Below are 15576 nucleotides of genomic sequence, written 5' to 3' on the forward strand. Positions count from 1 at the left end.
CGGAGGTCTTTGTGACAGGCAAGCTCACCCTGGTCATCGAAGGCGTGGGTCAGCTCGTGCCCCATCACCACTCCGATCCCTCCAAAGTTTAGTGCCCTGTCGGGAGAACGACACAGAGAGATGTCAGCCCTGCTGCAGCTGGAAGTGGGCGGGTCACAAAACACACAGAAGGTATTCTGGGAGGCTCACTTGGGGTGGTCCTGGGCGTAGAAGGGTGCCTGCAGGATTCCAGCAGGGAACACAATGCCATTCTTGGTAGGCATGTAGTAAGCATTGACAGTGGGTGGGGTCATGCTCCACCTGCAAGGAGCGGAGACAAAACAGCAGTATGTGTATGTGTGTGTATGTGTGTATACAAATAAATAACTTGTGGGATGATGATGATGATGATGATGCAGATGATGAAGACTCACTGGTCTCTATTTGGTGGTTTGCGTAGCTGGTCAGCCATCACCTTGGCAGAGAAGTTGTAGAAGTTGAGCATGTTTTGGAAGAAATTGTCCTCGGACACGTCGTACTGCAGAGAAACAAAGTGAAATCAGACTCCCTGCGGCTGTTTGTCTTTTTTTCCACTCTGGTCCTGGAGGACTGCTGTGCATCTGCTAAAAATGCACTGAGTCAATAAACTGTCTGATCTACTTCTTGCTCTTGAGAAACTGGACAGATAAAAGACAAAGGAGTACAGAAAGGTCTCATTCTAAGGCTTAGTGACCCAACTCATAATTCCCATTCCCCTCTTTTTTCTCACCCCATCATAAACATCATCCAGCTCCTTGTTGTCCAAGATGAAATCTGGGAATCCGATCATGTCGTAGATTGCATCTGCCTGTGTTTTCATGGAAAGGAAAAGGGAGGGATTTCAGTTACATGCACATTGGTCCACTAAAAAATGTGCGCTGGTTCAATAATGTCATCAAACAGAGGATGCTTTGATAGCACTGACAGGACAACATGCTCATTATGCCACAAAGAAATAACTGTAATCCTGCTTCAGACATCAGAGACCTGCCCTGCCAATCATGCACCGAGGTCCCTCCCACTGCCATTTCACTCATAAACACATGCCACACCCTCTGTCCTGTCACTCACTCTGAGGCCCCACCCCCTCACCTTGTCCTTGGCTGCCTGACGTGTCTGTCTGTCCATCCAGCTCAATTTGTCCAGCGCATCTTTAAATGCTGTGCGGATCTCATTGATCATCCCCTCTGCCTTTTTAAAAAAGAGAAAGCAAGGGAAGGAGACAGGAGGAGGGAGATGGAGAGAGAAAAAAAAGTGGGTAGAAAAAAACTTTAATAACTGTTCACTTCAAAGGCTGGTGCATGAAAACTGAATGATAAAGAGGTGAAAATGACCAGGTAAAAGTTATCTACACTGCAGATAACGCTGCATGCACTACACATGACAAACACAAGGTGGCAGTGAAACAAATCATTATTAAAGACGAATGGTACTGTAGTTCTTTGCTGAGTGACTGGCTCTCCCAATCTCATAACAACCTTTTACACATTACTCAAAAACTTACCAATACAAATGTCTGTAATCTATAAATTGGTTGTAACCAGCATTACAAATTCTCTCATCTGAAGCATTTCCATGACGGACTTAAAACCCACACCAACAGTCTGTCTGAATCTACGTGAACAGTAAGAAAGCCTGCCCACTTGGAAATCTCAGTACCCAGTGACCACAAGTATGAAACCTTGCACTTCATGGTGTTTATCTTTTGATCTAAGCAACTCACGACGTCCTTGCTGTGTTTGTCGAAGGTCGCCTTGACGAAAAGGGCTCCGAGGGCGAATCCCAGCGTGTCGTCCGTGTTTCCGATGCACGTCTGCCACCGCGGCGTGCAAGACTGAGGGGAACCACACACAGAGCTAGGTCAGTTCCTGCACACATTGAGAGCACGCACACTCCGGTTCACAAACTGAACCAAGTCAGAATCTGACCAAAGCGTCAGATCAGGCTTCAGCAAAGACTGAGTCTCAGGGCAGTAATTCGTAGGTCAGGCCTTGATCTGTTCCCATCACAACCTGGAGGCTTATCCCACATCCACGCCATCTGTGCCTTCCCATGTACACCCACACACACACACACCTTCTTGGTACCATAGAGACTCTCCAGCAGTTTGTCCTGAGCATTCTCAAAGCGCTGGTCTAGACTGGATGCCCCCTTCTGAACCAGGTTCCACATCATGTAGTTATTCAGCAAGCTGTGGCAGGAGGCGGGGAGGGAGAGAGGGAAGGTGGGGAGAGAAGGAATGAAGGAGCAGGGAGAAAGAAGAGAACAGAGGGGGGGTCGGGAAGAGGGATTACTGTATGAAACAAATCGACCAAACTTCCTGTGAGACTTACAGTAAATTGCATAAAAGGCTGCTCCCAGTGTCCAGACATTCGGCTGTATTCCAATCTGCATTTTTGATCGCTCGCCCTAAGCACTTCCCCTCAAGATCGTGCTTACAGTTACATGGACCTTTGCCCAGGTTTAACATGCATGTACATGATTTTTTTAAAAAATATGTATTGTTACATCCCACTGCCTGATTTGTGTTTAATTCATTCCACATTGTTAGAGTACGATTCTGACATGATTTCGCAACTTCTGCCGTTTCCATAGTTTCATGTAGACTCGCGTATATTTTTGGAGTCACTTGTTCCATCACAATCCAGGGTGCTGGAATGACGATGGCAGTGTGTGTGCCAACTCCTCACCCAAGTTAACACCCTACCCGCCCGTCCTAAATATGTACTAATGTGACATCATTAGAAGTAGGGACTCACTGGCCTCACTCACATTAGGGTGCAGCTCACACAACTACAGCTGCCAGCCAACTACCATCTCTCATGCTGAGAGGGAAGGTGCTGGGAGTGGGGTCAGAGTAGGAACAGGCTTCTACAGGGGTTGGGGAAGTGGAATCAGAGCAGACAGACTAATGTAGGAAGGAAATCGTTTAATCAAAGATGCTGTTTTTAGTAACTGGTCTGACACTGTTCCTCATTCAACTTGAATGGATACACTTCTGTTCTTTTGTGCTGGAAGTTGCTCTGGATAAGAATGTCTGCTAACTGAATGTAATGTAATGTAACGACATTTCTCTTTAAACTTATTTTCATTATTCTGCACTGAACTGAACTGAACTGAAAGCTCAGGGGGTTCACTCCCAGAGCAGTGCTGCTCTCACCTGCGGTCTGTCTTGTTTATAAGGTCAGACACCTGCTGCAGGTAGTCCTTGGCATAGACCACCACAGGCTCGGTGTCGTTCAGGTCCAACGGAGACAATGCAGAGGACAGGTAATCCAGCCAGTCCACAGCTGGAGCCAGAAGCTGCCCAGGAATACAGAGGTCAGAGGTCAGAGTTCACACAGACACACAAATCCACAGGGCTTGTTCCTCCATCGATGCTGAAAAGATTCTGCCTGAGTCTCTGAACTGTATAGCACTGACAAGGTGGACTCTGTGAGTAAGATGAACAAGCCACTCAGATGACTGAAGGATTAGTGAAGCTGCATCATTTAAAAAACACAAACCCAGACGCAAAGATGCAAACATTCAGTCCTAATCCTTGTCTAGGACCAGTCCCACAGCAGAGGAAAACATGTCTGCCTGTCTGCGTCACAGAGCCCAGACGCAATTACAGCCACTCTGAAATCACCAGCCCAGGAGAGATATTACACTAAAGCTAGTAAAACCAGCTACTTATTAAGGACCTCCCTCAACTCACAATGCCCTTAATGTGAAAGTGGGAACAGAAAAGGGACAGTGGGATATGTGACCGAGTGGCTGTGGTCCCCGCAAAGTTCCAGTAAGGCAGGAGTTCCAAGAAATGTCTTTATTCCCCCCCCCCGCCAAAGGCTCACTTCCTGTATTGGTATATATAAATTTTTGGTCTTGTGAACCAAAAGGCCCCCAAAACGTACTAGCCCCAACAATTGTTAAACAAATGTTATCATATTAGACCATTTGACCATCACCAGTTCTGATCCATTTTAATGGAATGCTCTTCTTTCGGTTATCTGGACACTACTGAATCATGACTCCCTCTGCAGGACAGGTTGATGGATTGCAGCTTGGGTCCCCCTTTGTACTATATTGAATGTGTCCTTAGACACTGGCAAGAGTAAGAAGTGAAATGGAGCGAAGTGAAGAAGTGAAAGCTAGTGTAGTTTTACATCCAGACTAAGAAGCACAATGATCACTCTCTTCTCATCTCACCACAGAGGGTTAACAAAGTGGGCGCCGAATCCAACAGAACAATCACACCTTCCGCATCTGTCACCCTGCCCCCATTGGTTTCAACAATTATGCTGCTGCCATTGGCTGCAAGGAACAAAGATCTGCATCTCTTAGCAACCGTTGCCACAGAAACCATGGAGGGCCTTCACAAACAAAAGGAAAGGATGACAACAAGGACAGAAAAATAATCCTCCAAAAAAAGGTGTGAATACACTGGATTTCCCATCACCTCCCTCCACCACCCCTTCTCTCTCTGCAGTGGCTGCTGAAGAAAACACAGGACAGGACAGATATCTCCTTCCAAGTCTCTGAGAGACCTCATTTCCTGCGATATCCCCCACCGCCACCCTGACAACCAGTGCTTCCGTCAGTATTGTAATCTCAGAGTTATTAATCAGAACGGACAGAAGCATAACCCCCCACCACAAAGACTTTGCTTGTTCCAAAACCTTCTGCCTGAGAATCCAGCAGCCACTGGAGCTTGGCCATGAGGTTCTGAGCAATGTGCCCATCCAACCCTTGTCTGCTCCAGACTGCTGGGGCCTCTATAATAGTGAGGACAACAGCCAGAGCACTCTAATTTAAGCACACACTCATATCCATATTGTGCTTAGTACATTTATTACACACAATGTGTAACAGTGTGAAACACCCACACACAAACCTGCAGCTCAGAAATGGTGATCTTGTGATAGATCTTCTCCTCGTCTCGGCGCTCATCCTGAGGGACAGTGATATTGGCGAGTGCTGTCTCAAAGTCCAGGATCTGCTGCATCTGGCTCTGGGTGGAGGCATGGTCCCCACCCAGAAGCATGCCCAGCTCCACCATGTAGTCCAGGTATGCCTTCAACACCTAAGCAACACATATGCGCACGTACACACGTGCCCGCACGCACATACACACACACACACACACACACACAGAGATGAGATGTGGATTGAGAGACATCAGAGAACAACAGACGTGCCAATGTGTGGGAGACATGATGGGAAGAGTGGAAGGGCAGAGGAGAAATGAGTAACATGGTGTTTACTAGAGTCTGACCAGATGGCCGCATGATGTTTTTTAAAATTTAATTAAGCAGACTGGACCACAGTTCTGGCTTTATGCTTTAACCCCCTCAACAAGCTCCAGTTTGCCTGCCCTCTCCCTCTTACCTTCTCATTAGCTGTTTTGTTGAGGTAATAGTCTCGGGAAGGTAGGAACAGCCCCGATTGGTCAACCTGAGAGCACAGGACACAAAAATATGCGTGTACACACACACGGAAATATTTGTACGTGTGCATGTACCCGCACGCCAACAAACACACACACACACACACACACACATACACAGTTGATAGCCCAGGTCCCTCAGTTTAGAGTTCCCAGATGCTCAACACTTGTCACTTACTCACACAACCCAGGGAACTGAAAAAAAAGTCTCTCTCTGATTAAGAGCACATAGTTTCCTACAGAGGCACTCCTAACCCTCAGCCTCAAGCTACAAAAAGCCTTTCCTTGATGAAACTCTGCAAACGTGCTTGCTGCAGTATGTTCTGGAATAATGATTCAAAGTCAGAAATAAAAAAACAAAACAAACCGCTCCACATTCACAAAAAAGAAAAACCCCCCAAATATTAAAAAATATTAGTGGTAACAACACAATGAAAAAATGGTGCATAAACAATCAGAAGATAACATTTCCTCTGTAGTCAAAAGCACAGACCCTGATCCTTGCTCCTATGACTCTTGTGACTAGGAGGTCCTGACCTGGATGACATTGCTGTTGGAGTTCTTGGGGTCCACGCTGACCCCTATGGTAAAGAAAGGCTGGGCCCGGTACGGTCCGGACACCGTCTTCAGAACCTCCATGAAATTGTCCTTGTCCCAGGGGCCTGTGATGTTCCAGCCACCTGTCTGCAGAAAGGCAGATATACACAGAAATAAACATGCATGTTGTTACATTCCAGGGATAAGGTCAATTCCAATTCATATAGTCCCTCACTTTGTGTTGACTAAGACTGGGTGAGGAACAGCTGTGGTACTACCTAAAACCTTATAAGGCATCTAAAGGTAAGAACTCTATCTAAATATCACTTTAAATTGCGCCAGTAAACTGATGAATGCATACGTGGATCCCATTTACATTATGAGCGAAACAGTTTGAAAAATGATGCAATTAGATCAAGGAACGCTCATTGTAAAATATAACTCTGCATTTTCAGATGCAATGCAATTCTGAGAAAAAGCACCCTGATATCTATGGAGTCTGCTCAGACATCACAGGAAGTGGGATGCCACAGAGTCTGATCAAGTTAACATGACCAACATTATTCAATTCATTTCCAGTGATCTGATCCACCTATCTCTTGTTGTTGACAGCACAGCCTTTAGCAACATTCTGCAAGCAGAAGACTGAACCATGCTTGACTGAGAAGATGCAAGTCAGATGACTGTCCCTCAACATGCTTCCAATGTATATGAATTTATTGGGGCAATTCATAAAACCATAAATCTCAAATTAACTGCACACATGCTGCGGTAGTCTGCACAGTGCTTTAAGCACTGGAGTACTTTAAATGAAAAATAAAAGCAGACAACCTCATGTGTCTGCTGGTCTTCTTATTGTAATACCTTCTTTTTCTGGAACAGCGTAAGTGTTCTTCAATAATTCCATGTAAATATATTACCATAACTAATTTGGAATATACATAGTTTCATTTCCAATCCACTGTTTAATTTTAATCACTTTGCATTACATAAATGTATTGAAATCAATAATTAAATGACTTGGTCATCTGAAAGAACTGATAGAAAGAGAAAAATAACAATATTAATCAGAACTGAATGGAGCTGAAATGAATCTGAATTGGAAAAAATGATCTAAAGATGGAACTGAATTGACAGAATTTAGGAATGGGGGGAACTGAAACTCAGTTGAATATGTGGAGTTGATCCCCGCTGCACTCTCACTTTCACTGCACTCTCATGCTGCATCTTCATTTTTTTACTTGTAGTAGATCTACAAGTAAAAGATATCGTTCACTGTGAGAGACTAACCAACTAACCACCGAACATCCCACTGTGGATCTGCATGTGTGTACACATGTAACCATCAGCGTGCAAGTGTGTGTGCGCATATGTACGTGTATGTGGATGCATGTCTGTGAGTGTGTATGTTTTTGCGTGTGCCTACCGGCTCTGTGGCTCAAGGCTTTTATCTGACAGCCACAGAGTTCTGTCATCTGAGGGGAGCATGGGGGGGTGGCCGTCGTCGCCAAGGCAACGACAGCAGAGGTCGTGCAGGGCGAAATCTGGACACAAAGGTTCTCTCTGCTCAGCGTGCACCATCAGCTCCGGGAATAAAGCATCATTTCAAATGAAAAGAGAAGAGGTCTGGCCTCAAACAGGTTTCATTTCAGTTCCACAGAGTGCTCTGTTCTTCACTTGTCTTCAGTCTAAACCCTGCCCCTTCTGACACACTACGCTGATGACATGACTTCAGCAAAAAGGAAGCTGTAATGACTTTACGTGCACAATCTAGAGTAATCTAGAGCACTGTCTTTTTCCCTGTATCTTTTCTGTGGTTTTTTATTTTCATTCAAACTGGCTTACTATCAAAGCTATGAATCAACACTTGTTTCAAGTGCCCATTTTCTAATCCGTAAATGGACAAAAAAATTTAGTTACTAAAATTAAATGCTCCCACAAACCTACAGACATGACCTCAAGGGCTGTTCTGAAAAAATGATCAGCACTTCACAGTCAGCACTGTGAAATTTCTAATTGGATCTCACAATCAGTTTTAAGTTGTCCAGAAAAGTACATAAGAATCTGAATTCGGAGTGATCACTTCATGTGACATAAGCTGACATCACCATGGCCTATGAAAGCAAGGGGTCAAGGACCTGTAAAAAGCTGACACTCTGGAACGCACTTAAAAACATCATCAGTCAGCACCATTATATTCACCACTAACAGATAATGACATGACTACCACCATGCATCCTAAAAGATAATATGGGTGCTGAAGTTTTGGCAATGTTGATTATATATACTCATGTGCTCATTAACATTGTCTCGAATCAGCAGCCTTATAAATGTTATAACTTACGTTTCAGTCACCTATGTATGAACTGTCATTTCTAACTCCACAAAATGAGGTCTTCAATCTAAGGCCATACTTAGACAACTTGCTTGCACAACAAAATCTAAGATCATGCAGCTTTGTTATAGGCAGCTGTCTGTTCACCCTACACTTCTGGTAGCCAGCAACATGTCCTCCAGGGTTATTCTACAGATATAACATTTGAAGCTGCAACCCGTTTATGTGTTATATTCTCATACTTGCAGGAAGAAAGTTTTAAAGCCTATTCCTGAAAAGCATGTACTAACTGCTACAGTATATGACAAATAAATGGGTAATTAGTCAAATCACTCTGTCCCCAATCATACCACTGTGAAAATATTCATTATTACTGGAATAGGAACCTTTACTAAAACAAAATGGTATAATCTGTTCATCATTTGTATCTCCACCTTAATATGCCTGCTACATAGCTAGTTTATTATATTATAGCCTGTCAGGCAGGATGACATCAGAACACCTCCCACTAACTACAGTATAGAGTTGCTATATTACTGCTACGTATTGTTACATAGTGCTACTTACTGCTACGAAACTGCTGAAAGTGGCATAGCAAGTGGCCATTATAAACTCAGCAGGTTGGATTCAATTTACCTCCGAGTCACATGTTTCTTCCCAAAGGAGGAGAGTAAACCATCACATGGTGGGCTGACCTGTTGTAGACTCCCTCTTACTCGATTTGTTCTTGAGAGCGCATTGTCCTAGAGAGTACCATATAAAGGACAGGGCCTTTAGAGTTAAGGGCTCATCTTCTCTCAGCAGCTGCGCCATTTCCTCTAGCTAAGGGGCCGTTTTCTACAGCTCCTATTGATGCCTTCGCACAGCATCACTCCACTCCACTAGCACCTCTGCCAGCTACCCGATAGTATCTCTTCCCCATCCTTGATGACATTTTATTTAACTGTACCGTAGACTACTTTCAAAGGCTCAAGGCTGCTTTAAAATTCTCTCAGTGACTGGAATTTGACTTTAAAAAAAATTAGATCACTAATAGGTGCACGTGACTCATGTCAAATGCCAAGTTGCACAGCTGGTTGCTTTTAAAGCAAAGCTTGTCTCTCCCCCCAACAAGCACTTGCACAACTGCTGTCGACCAATAGTTTGGTCACCCACACTTAAGCCACTGGTTGCATGTAAATATGTTACAAAGCTAAATTCTGTACGGACAGACCCGAGGGAGGACATAAAAACTGTCCTCGAGTCAACATTATCAAAATCAAAAATAAAAACAAAAAAAAAAAAAAAAAACTTTCCTGACTTGAATTCTCTTACAGACGTGACCTATGTGCCTGTTTGGAAACGGATGGTTTAAAATGTATATCGCTTAATGTTTCTAGCACTTGTTAAATGCAGGGCTACATACTGACTATGATTTACTCAAATGTTCCACTCTGGTTTGATGTGGTGTGATGTGTGTGTGTCACTCTGGTGTGATGTAAGCATTTGGGGGGGCGCTGTGGTGTGGCTCACCTTGGCGATGAGGTCGATCAGTGGCTGGGCTCCCAGCTCCTCGATGCGCTGTTCGTTCAGGCAGGACAGGTAGTAATCCCGGGTCTTCCTCTCTGCCTCACTGCTGGAGTTAAAGGTGCCATTCTCTGGGAATGAAGGGGTCATATGGAACAAACATGCGACAAACACAGGTTTAGTTTTGTTTTTTGTTTTTATTTATTTATTTTTTAATTGCCAGGAAGCACGTTTCCCTTTCCTCTATGTAGGGCTGTACTCTGTAGAGATTCTTGCAATGTGATTTTGCTGCTCGTCTGCACAGTGGTCTAACTGCAGAGATGAGGCCTGTTATATGTGCCCTTCCATGGGGCCTGCTGGGTGAGGCACGTGGGGTCAGGTTTCTAATGTGAGGCCTAACAGCTGAGCAGCCTTCCAATTAGCCACTAAAAGCAGAGGCATTTTCCAATTGGTCCCTGATAGTTCGGAAACCCTCTGATTGGTCCCAGATGTCATCCCTCTCCTAAGCAGCAGGAGCAGAGGCAGGACTGCTGAGAGCCATTTGCCATCCATCTCCTTGAGGCAGGCAGGTTTCAAAAACAGGAGCTGTTTTTTCCCTGACACAGACCAGACCCACAGCACTCCTGTTACTCTGTCAGCTCCCTGAGCTGTGTTTCATGTCCATTTACTCCTGATATCAATCTCCCCTGGTGCAAATGTACACAGTCATAAAAATGCAATCACACTCACACACGAACACATACACACACACACACACACACATGCGCGGACACACAAACACACACAGCATATGTAACAGTTGCTGAGTCACATCACTGAAGTATGCTCTACACCCTCTGCTTGGTGTGAACTTGTGACAGACAAGCAGCATCAGTCTCTGAATATGTACTGCTCTTTTGCTTCCATCAGCAGAGCAACTTAGAGCTGCATTAATGTTTGTGCTCATGAGCATGTGTGATGGCTTGCATATCCACAAAACAGCTTTTGTACTGCACTATCTGTGGAACACATTATCTACTCCAGCTCATTTCTGTCAGCGTCTGCTAGCCTCTGTCTGCAACGTAGAGAAACTCAAACTGCCACGCGACCGCACTTGCCTCCCCCACTACCAGACAGAGAGAGCAAGCAAGAGAAGAGGAGAAGAGAGAGAGGAAAGCGTAGCTCCTGCTTCACTAGTTTTCTGCTGTTACACACACTTATTCTCTGACACCGCAGTCTCAGCAAGGCATCACTAAATTACGTCCGCTTCAGAAAAAAAAACTATTGTTATCCAGCACCTGAACTGTAATTTCTCCATTGTGTACAATAAATAGACCTTGGTAGGACGTCCAAAAACAGTGATTAAATTAAACAACCCAAGGCTGGAATACTCAGTACGAGGAATACATCAATAAATCCACTGCGGCACAAGGCCCAGTGTTCTGTTGGTCTTGTTAGTCTGGCCTGCGAGACCCACTTCTGGCATAGCACACCACTGATGATGTGAAACACAACACCACCTCTGCAGTTCATTTAGAGTTCGGTTCGTTCTGTTTATGTTTGTTGAGCTAGAAGGTAGCTGCACCATCTAGGTGTTTGTACAGACACAATGGGTACACCACTCTCTCTTCATCTCTCTTTCTCTCTCTCTCACTCTCTCTCACACACACACACACACACACCACAGACAGACAGACAGACAGACACACACACACACACACACACACATACAAACACTGATAAACATGCTAACTCGCACTCCTTCTCACTCACAGACGCTGGCTGGGACCAGTTCTAGAGGGCCTCTCCCGTGGCCCAGTGGAGATGAGGAGAGGGAGGGGTTGCCCATTAGGGAACATTTTAATTTAATATTCAATGGAGCATCCAGCACAGACTGCTCAGCTGGCAGGAGGGTATTTATAGTCACTGCTCTGCAAGTGTCTGCAGCTCAAGACCAAAATGCAGAAGACTACACGAGTCTGTGTGTGTGTGTGTGTGTGTGTGTGTGTGTGCGTGTGTGTGTGTGTGCATGTCCCCCTTCTCCTTGAGGTAGACATGTTGTAACATCTCTCTCACCCAGCAGGTGCTTGAGCACAGCCTGGTTCTGGTCCCAGATGCTGTTGAAGGTGCTCCAGCGGGACCTCCCATCGGGCAGGGGATTCTTGCGGACCCAGCCCCCACAGGCGTACTGGTAGAAGTCCTGGCAGGGATCTGCTTGGCGGTCCAGAGCCTCCACAATCTTACTGGCTACCCTGACACAGGCCTCTGTGAGGCACAGGTTACGAGCTGGGTCTGGAGGAGAGAGGGTCACAATTACAATTACAACAAAATAAGTCTCAACATTGATTCAAATAAGTGTAGAAACACCATAGCCACACTGGTCTCTGATCTTTACACCCATCTACATTGACGTGGTAATGGCCACATATCTTTTGATCTGGAATATTTGGTTTATAATATGCACAGTTTATGTGGACAGGGTTTTCTTAACAATGTTGCCTGCCGGTTGCTGTTGAAATAAGAGCATCATAACTTCATTTATTCCCAAAGTTTTGGAAGCGCATCCTACCGGTGCTGTAGCGGACGCCTAAGGTCAGGGCACAGCCAAACAGCGCCAGCAGAGAGGCCAGCAGCAAACCCGACAGAACCACCTCCAACTGCGTCCTCCTACCCAGCGGACCCAGAAGCTGGACCCCGCCCTTTCGGAACCCAACCTGCAACACAAAAGGCTATCAGCACACCCTCATTAAACACACACACACACACACAGCATCAGAAGCCTGCATGCACACACCCCTAGTCAGTGCAGTACCCGACTGCAGAGGTGATCCTGGCAACATTCCCGACATGGCTTGCGTCATATATATTTAACAATTTGTCTCTATATGGAAAAGGAAAAGAAACAGTTTAAGTCTGCAGTCAGCTCACCCAAGTAAATCACAATATTCGAAGAAAAAGAATATAAATAATCGAAATACAAAGACCGGTCAAACATGATTAACACACACTTGCAAATGTAGTGTGGCTTTCGGGAAAAAAAATGTAAATAATCCAACGCTACTATTAACCAGGTGCTTGGTGACATTGTAACTTTGAGTAAAACAGCTGATAATTTCATAAAACACTTTCCTAATGAGGTAGTGCTCATCGATGAAATGCAGGATAAGAACAATCCTAGTTGAGATATGTGTGTCGTACTTCGCCGATTAACTGCAAATAATGAGTTTCCGGGCTACTCGATCCTTCGTCTCGATGCCCTTGGATCCCTGTGAAACGCTCAGATAAACATCCCTTCAAAAATGTATGCAAGAACCAGTTTTATCGGTGTGAGGCTGTTTGGCTACTCTTCGCCCGTTTACTCCTTTATATCACACCAGTTAAACCAATTTTCTTCAACGAGAAAGGCACACACAGACAGGGCAAAGAACGAGTATTCTTATGCCTAACCACAGGCAAGAGGGTGGCAGCTGTTGCTGGGGGAAAAGTACAGCATAAAGCTAGCATGTTTTTTGGGGACTGTGCTGCCATCGGAATTTAAACTCACCCACATCGTGGTTGGTGCCTGGGTTTCCATCCCTAACCTTTCGCACGCACGTCCTCTCTGGCTCGGACAGGTGCTTAGTAGCGTGTGTTTAATTCATTGTGATAGCATAAGTAAGGGTTACTGGACAGAAATTAAGCTCTTCCCTTTCGAGATCAGATCAATGCTGCGTAGATTCATTCATTTCAGTCTGTGCATCGCCATATGTGCCGGACTCACTGAACAAGAATAAGGGCTATCCAGACGGTTTAAAGATCAGTGAATCTGCGCAGCACTGATCTAGAAAAACGAACCCTATGCCTGGATAAGGTCCGAATAGTGGGTAATGTAGTTGAAATTAGACCTGAGTTGGGTAGCCACCAATGCACTGAATTGCTCGCTAATTAATGATTATACGTGGGGATTTCTGATCGCATTTAACGAGTAGGCTACATCAACAGGCGACCTATATCCATCATACCCGGAACCTAGCGAACTATCCACGTGGATCGCATTAAATATATTTTCTGTTTATTTTTGACCTATCAAAAACTACCAAAAACAATTGATTGTAGAAGGCTATTATTGTATTTGTATTGTATTCATCATCGTTTATTTGTAAACTCATCGACTCATTTCCACTCATGTCACATTATGGCTCGAAGTATGGCGTCTGACGTTGACGCCACTCGTCGCCATATTTTGAGGCTCACAAACTCCACAATTACTGAAAGAGTAAAGTGGCCTCATCTACAAGTTCATTTCACGTTGGCTGGTAGAGGTTGTTGCTCTCATATGCGTGTGTGGGGGCTTGTTGCTGCAGAACGTCGTCTATGCAATCACTAGAATACGGATCTCATCGGTTTAAACGTAATCGGCACAAGAACATAATAGGAAATATGATCTTGTGCCGATTATTTTTTGTTTTGTTTTTAGGACACAGTAATAATAAAACTAATGTTCAAAGAAATGAGCTAGGGCACTAGACTCTGATTTGGTGAGACTTAAAATGAGGAGATGTGGCTTTCACTTGAGGACATAAGTGTTGACTAGGTAGCTGTTAAGTAACTCTTACTTATCTTTCTTGGGGGTTGACTGAAATAATATCATTGCATTCGAGGTGGGAGTTAACAGACTCCTCACAGGGGAATGAGCACATGGTGAACAGGTTTCACATGGGTGCAGAATTCGGGGACTAGCTGTATTCATTATTGGGGAATGCAATGCAAATGGGAAATAATAGGGGAATGGAGGTCTAATTATTACATTCATACATAACAATTATATGTGGAAAACACCTCACCGAAGGGTTGGGAGATATACTGGAGACAGTGATTAAATTGCACTGTTACAGTGAGAGAAAGAGGCAGACACAGAGGTTATTGAGAAATGAGAGAGTTTTGTTGTTTCATTCAGCATTGCATCTAACCTGGATTAGCCTGTTTGCGTAGTAGGAAATAAAACATCCTGTGAGACAATTTCTGTGACCGCTCCCTGCTTCTGGGAGTATAAGCAACTTGGCCAACTGACGCACACCAATATCCAAGTGAAATGTCAAGCTCCCAAACAGAAAAAAAGTATAATTTAACCAAAAATGTCCTTACTGTATTTGTTCATGCATTCTGTAAAAACAAGCAAATCAAAAAAAAGTTCTTTTGAACTTTCCACTATGATTAATATCCATAAAATTTAAAACATAATTAAGCAAAATGTCCATTCATCTAAGCAGTTGCATTTAGATATAGTTACTTTAGAAATGAGGATAACAGGTAAAATCCCTGATTTTTTTTTCTTTTTTTCAAAAGATGAAGCTGACCGGACAAGCTTGCTAGTCAAGGGACTGAAACATCAATACTGGTAAATTCTTAAAGCAACTGTCACATGATACACGGTAGTCTACACATCTATAGTGATATGTCCAGTCAGCAACTACCAGAAATGTCTCAATGAAAGGAGTACAAAACAGCTGTAAATATAACTGTAATACATAAAAATATATAGCATATATTATATTATATAACACAGTGCTAAAGAAAAATATGTAGTAAATATTCATTATGATGAGTGTGTCAAAAATGATCATTAGACTGTTCATTTTCGTAGTAGTTTCTTACAGTGCCTTAACTAGGTTGGTAGGTATGCCAATTACCAAGTTAGGGTTGGTGGGGAATACCCCTTATCTATACAAAAAATAAACCTTTCTTAGGGTATCATACAGGGGAAAAAGACCACATTGTAACCACAGATAGCTAG

At 44.1% G+C, this 15576-nt stretch overlaps 1 protein-coding gene across 4 annotated transcripts in view; it reads right to left on the reverse strand.

Annotated features, from left to right (window-relative positions):
- The window catches only part of ece2b (endothelin converting enzyme 2b), a 34463-nt gene that overhangs the window by 1641 nt on the left and 17246 nt on the right, over window positions 1-15576 (reverse strand). For all 4 annotated transcript variants that reach the window (XM_036536124.1, XM_036536125.1, XM_036536123.1 and 1 more), the window contains 14 exons: window positions 12373-12517; window positions 11880-12095; window positions 9831-9955; window positions 5984-6130; window positions 5389-5454; window positions 4895-5083; window positions 3179-3321; window positions 2095-2209; window positions 1742-1852; window positions 1111-1209; window positions 749-826; window positions 414-517; window positions 190-300; window positions 29-96 (listed from right to left, as the gene is read on the reverse strand). In XM_036536124.1, the coding sequence (XP_036392017.1) occupies window positions 29-96; window positions 190-300; window positions 414-517; window positions 749-826; window positions 1111-1209; window positions 1742-1852; window positions 2095-2209; window positions 3179-3321; window positions 4895-5083; window positions 5389-5454; window positions 5984-6130; window positions 9831-9955; window positions 11880-12095; window positions 12373-12517 (1717 nt within the window). The remainder of the gene's footprint in view (window positions 1-28; window positions 97-189; window positions 301-413; window positions 518-748; window positions 827-1110; window positions 1210-1741; window positions 1853-2094; window positions 2210-3178; window positions 3322-4894; window positions 5084-5388; window positions 5455-5983; window positions 6131-9830; window positions 9956-11879; window positions 12096-12372; window positions 12518-15576) is intronic.

The sequence above is a fragment of the Megalops cyprinoides genome, chromosome 9 (genome assembly GCF_013368585.1).
Source record: "Megalops cyprinoides isolate fMegCyp1 chromosome 9, fMegCyp1.pri, whole genome shotgun sequence".
In the NCBI taxonomy this organism is placed as follows: Eukaryota; Metazoa; Chordata; class Actinopteri; order Elopiformes; family Megalopidae; genus Megalops; species Megalops cyprinoides.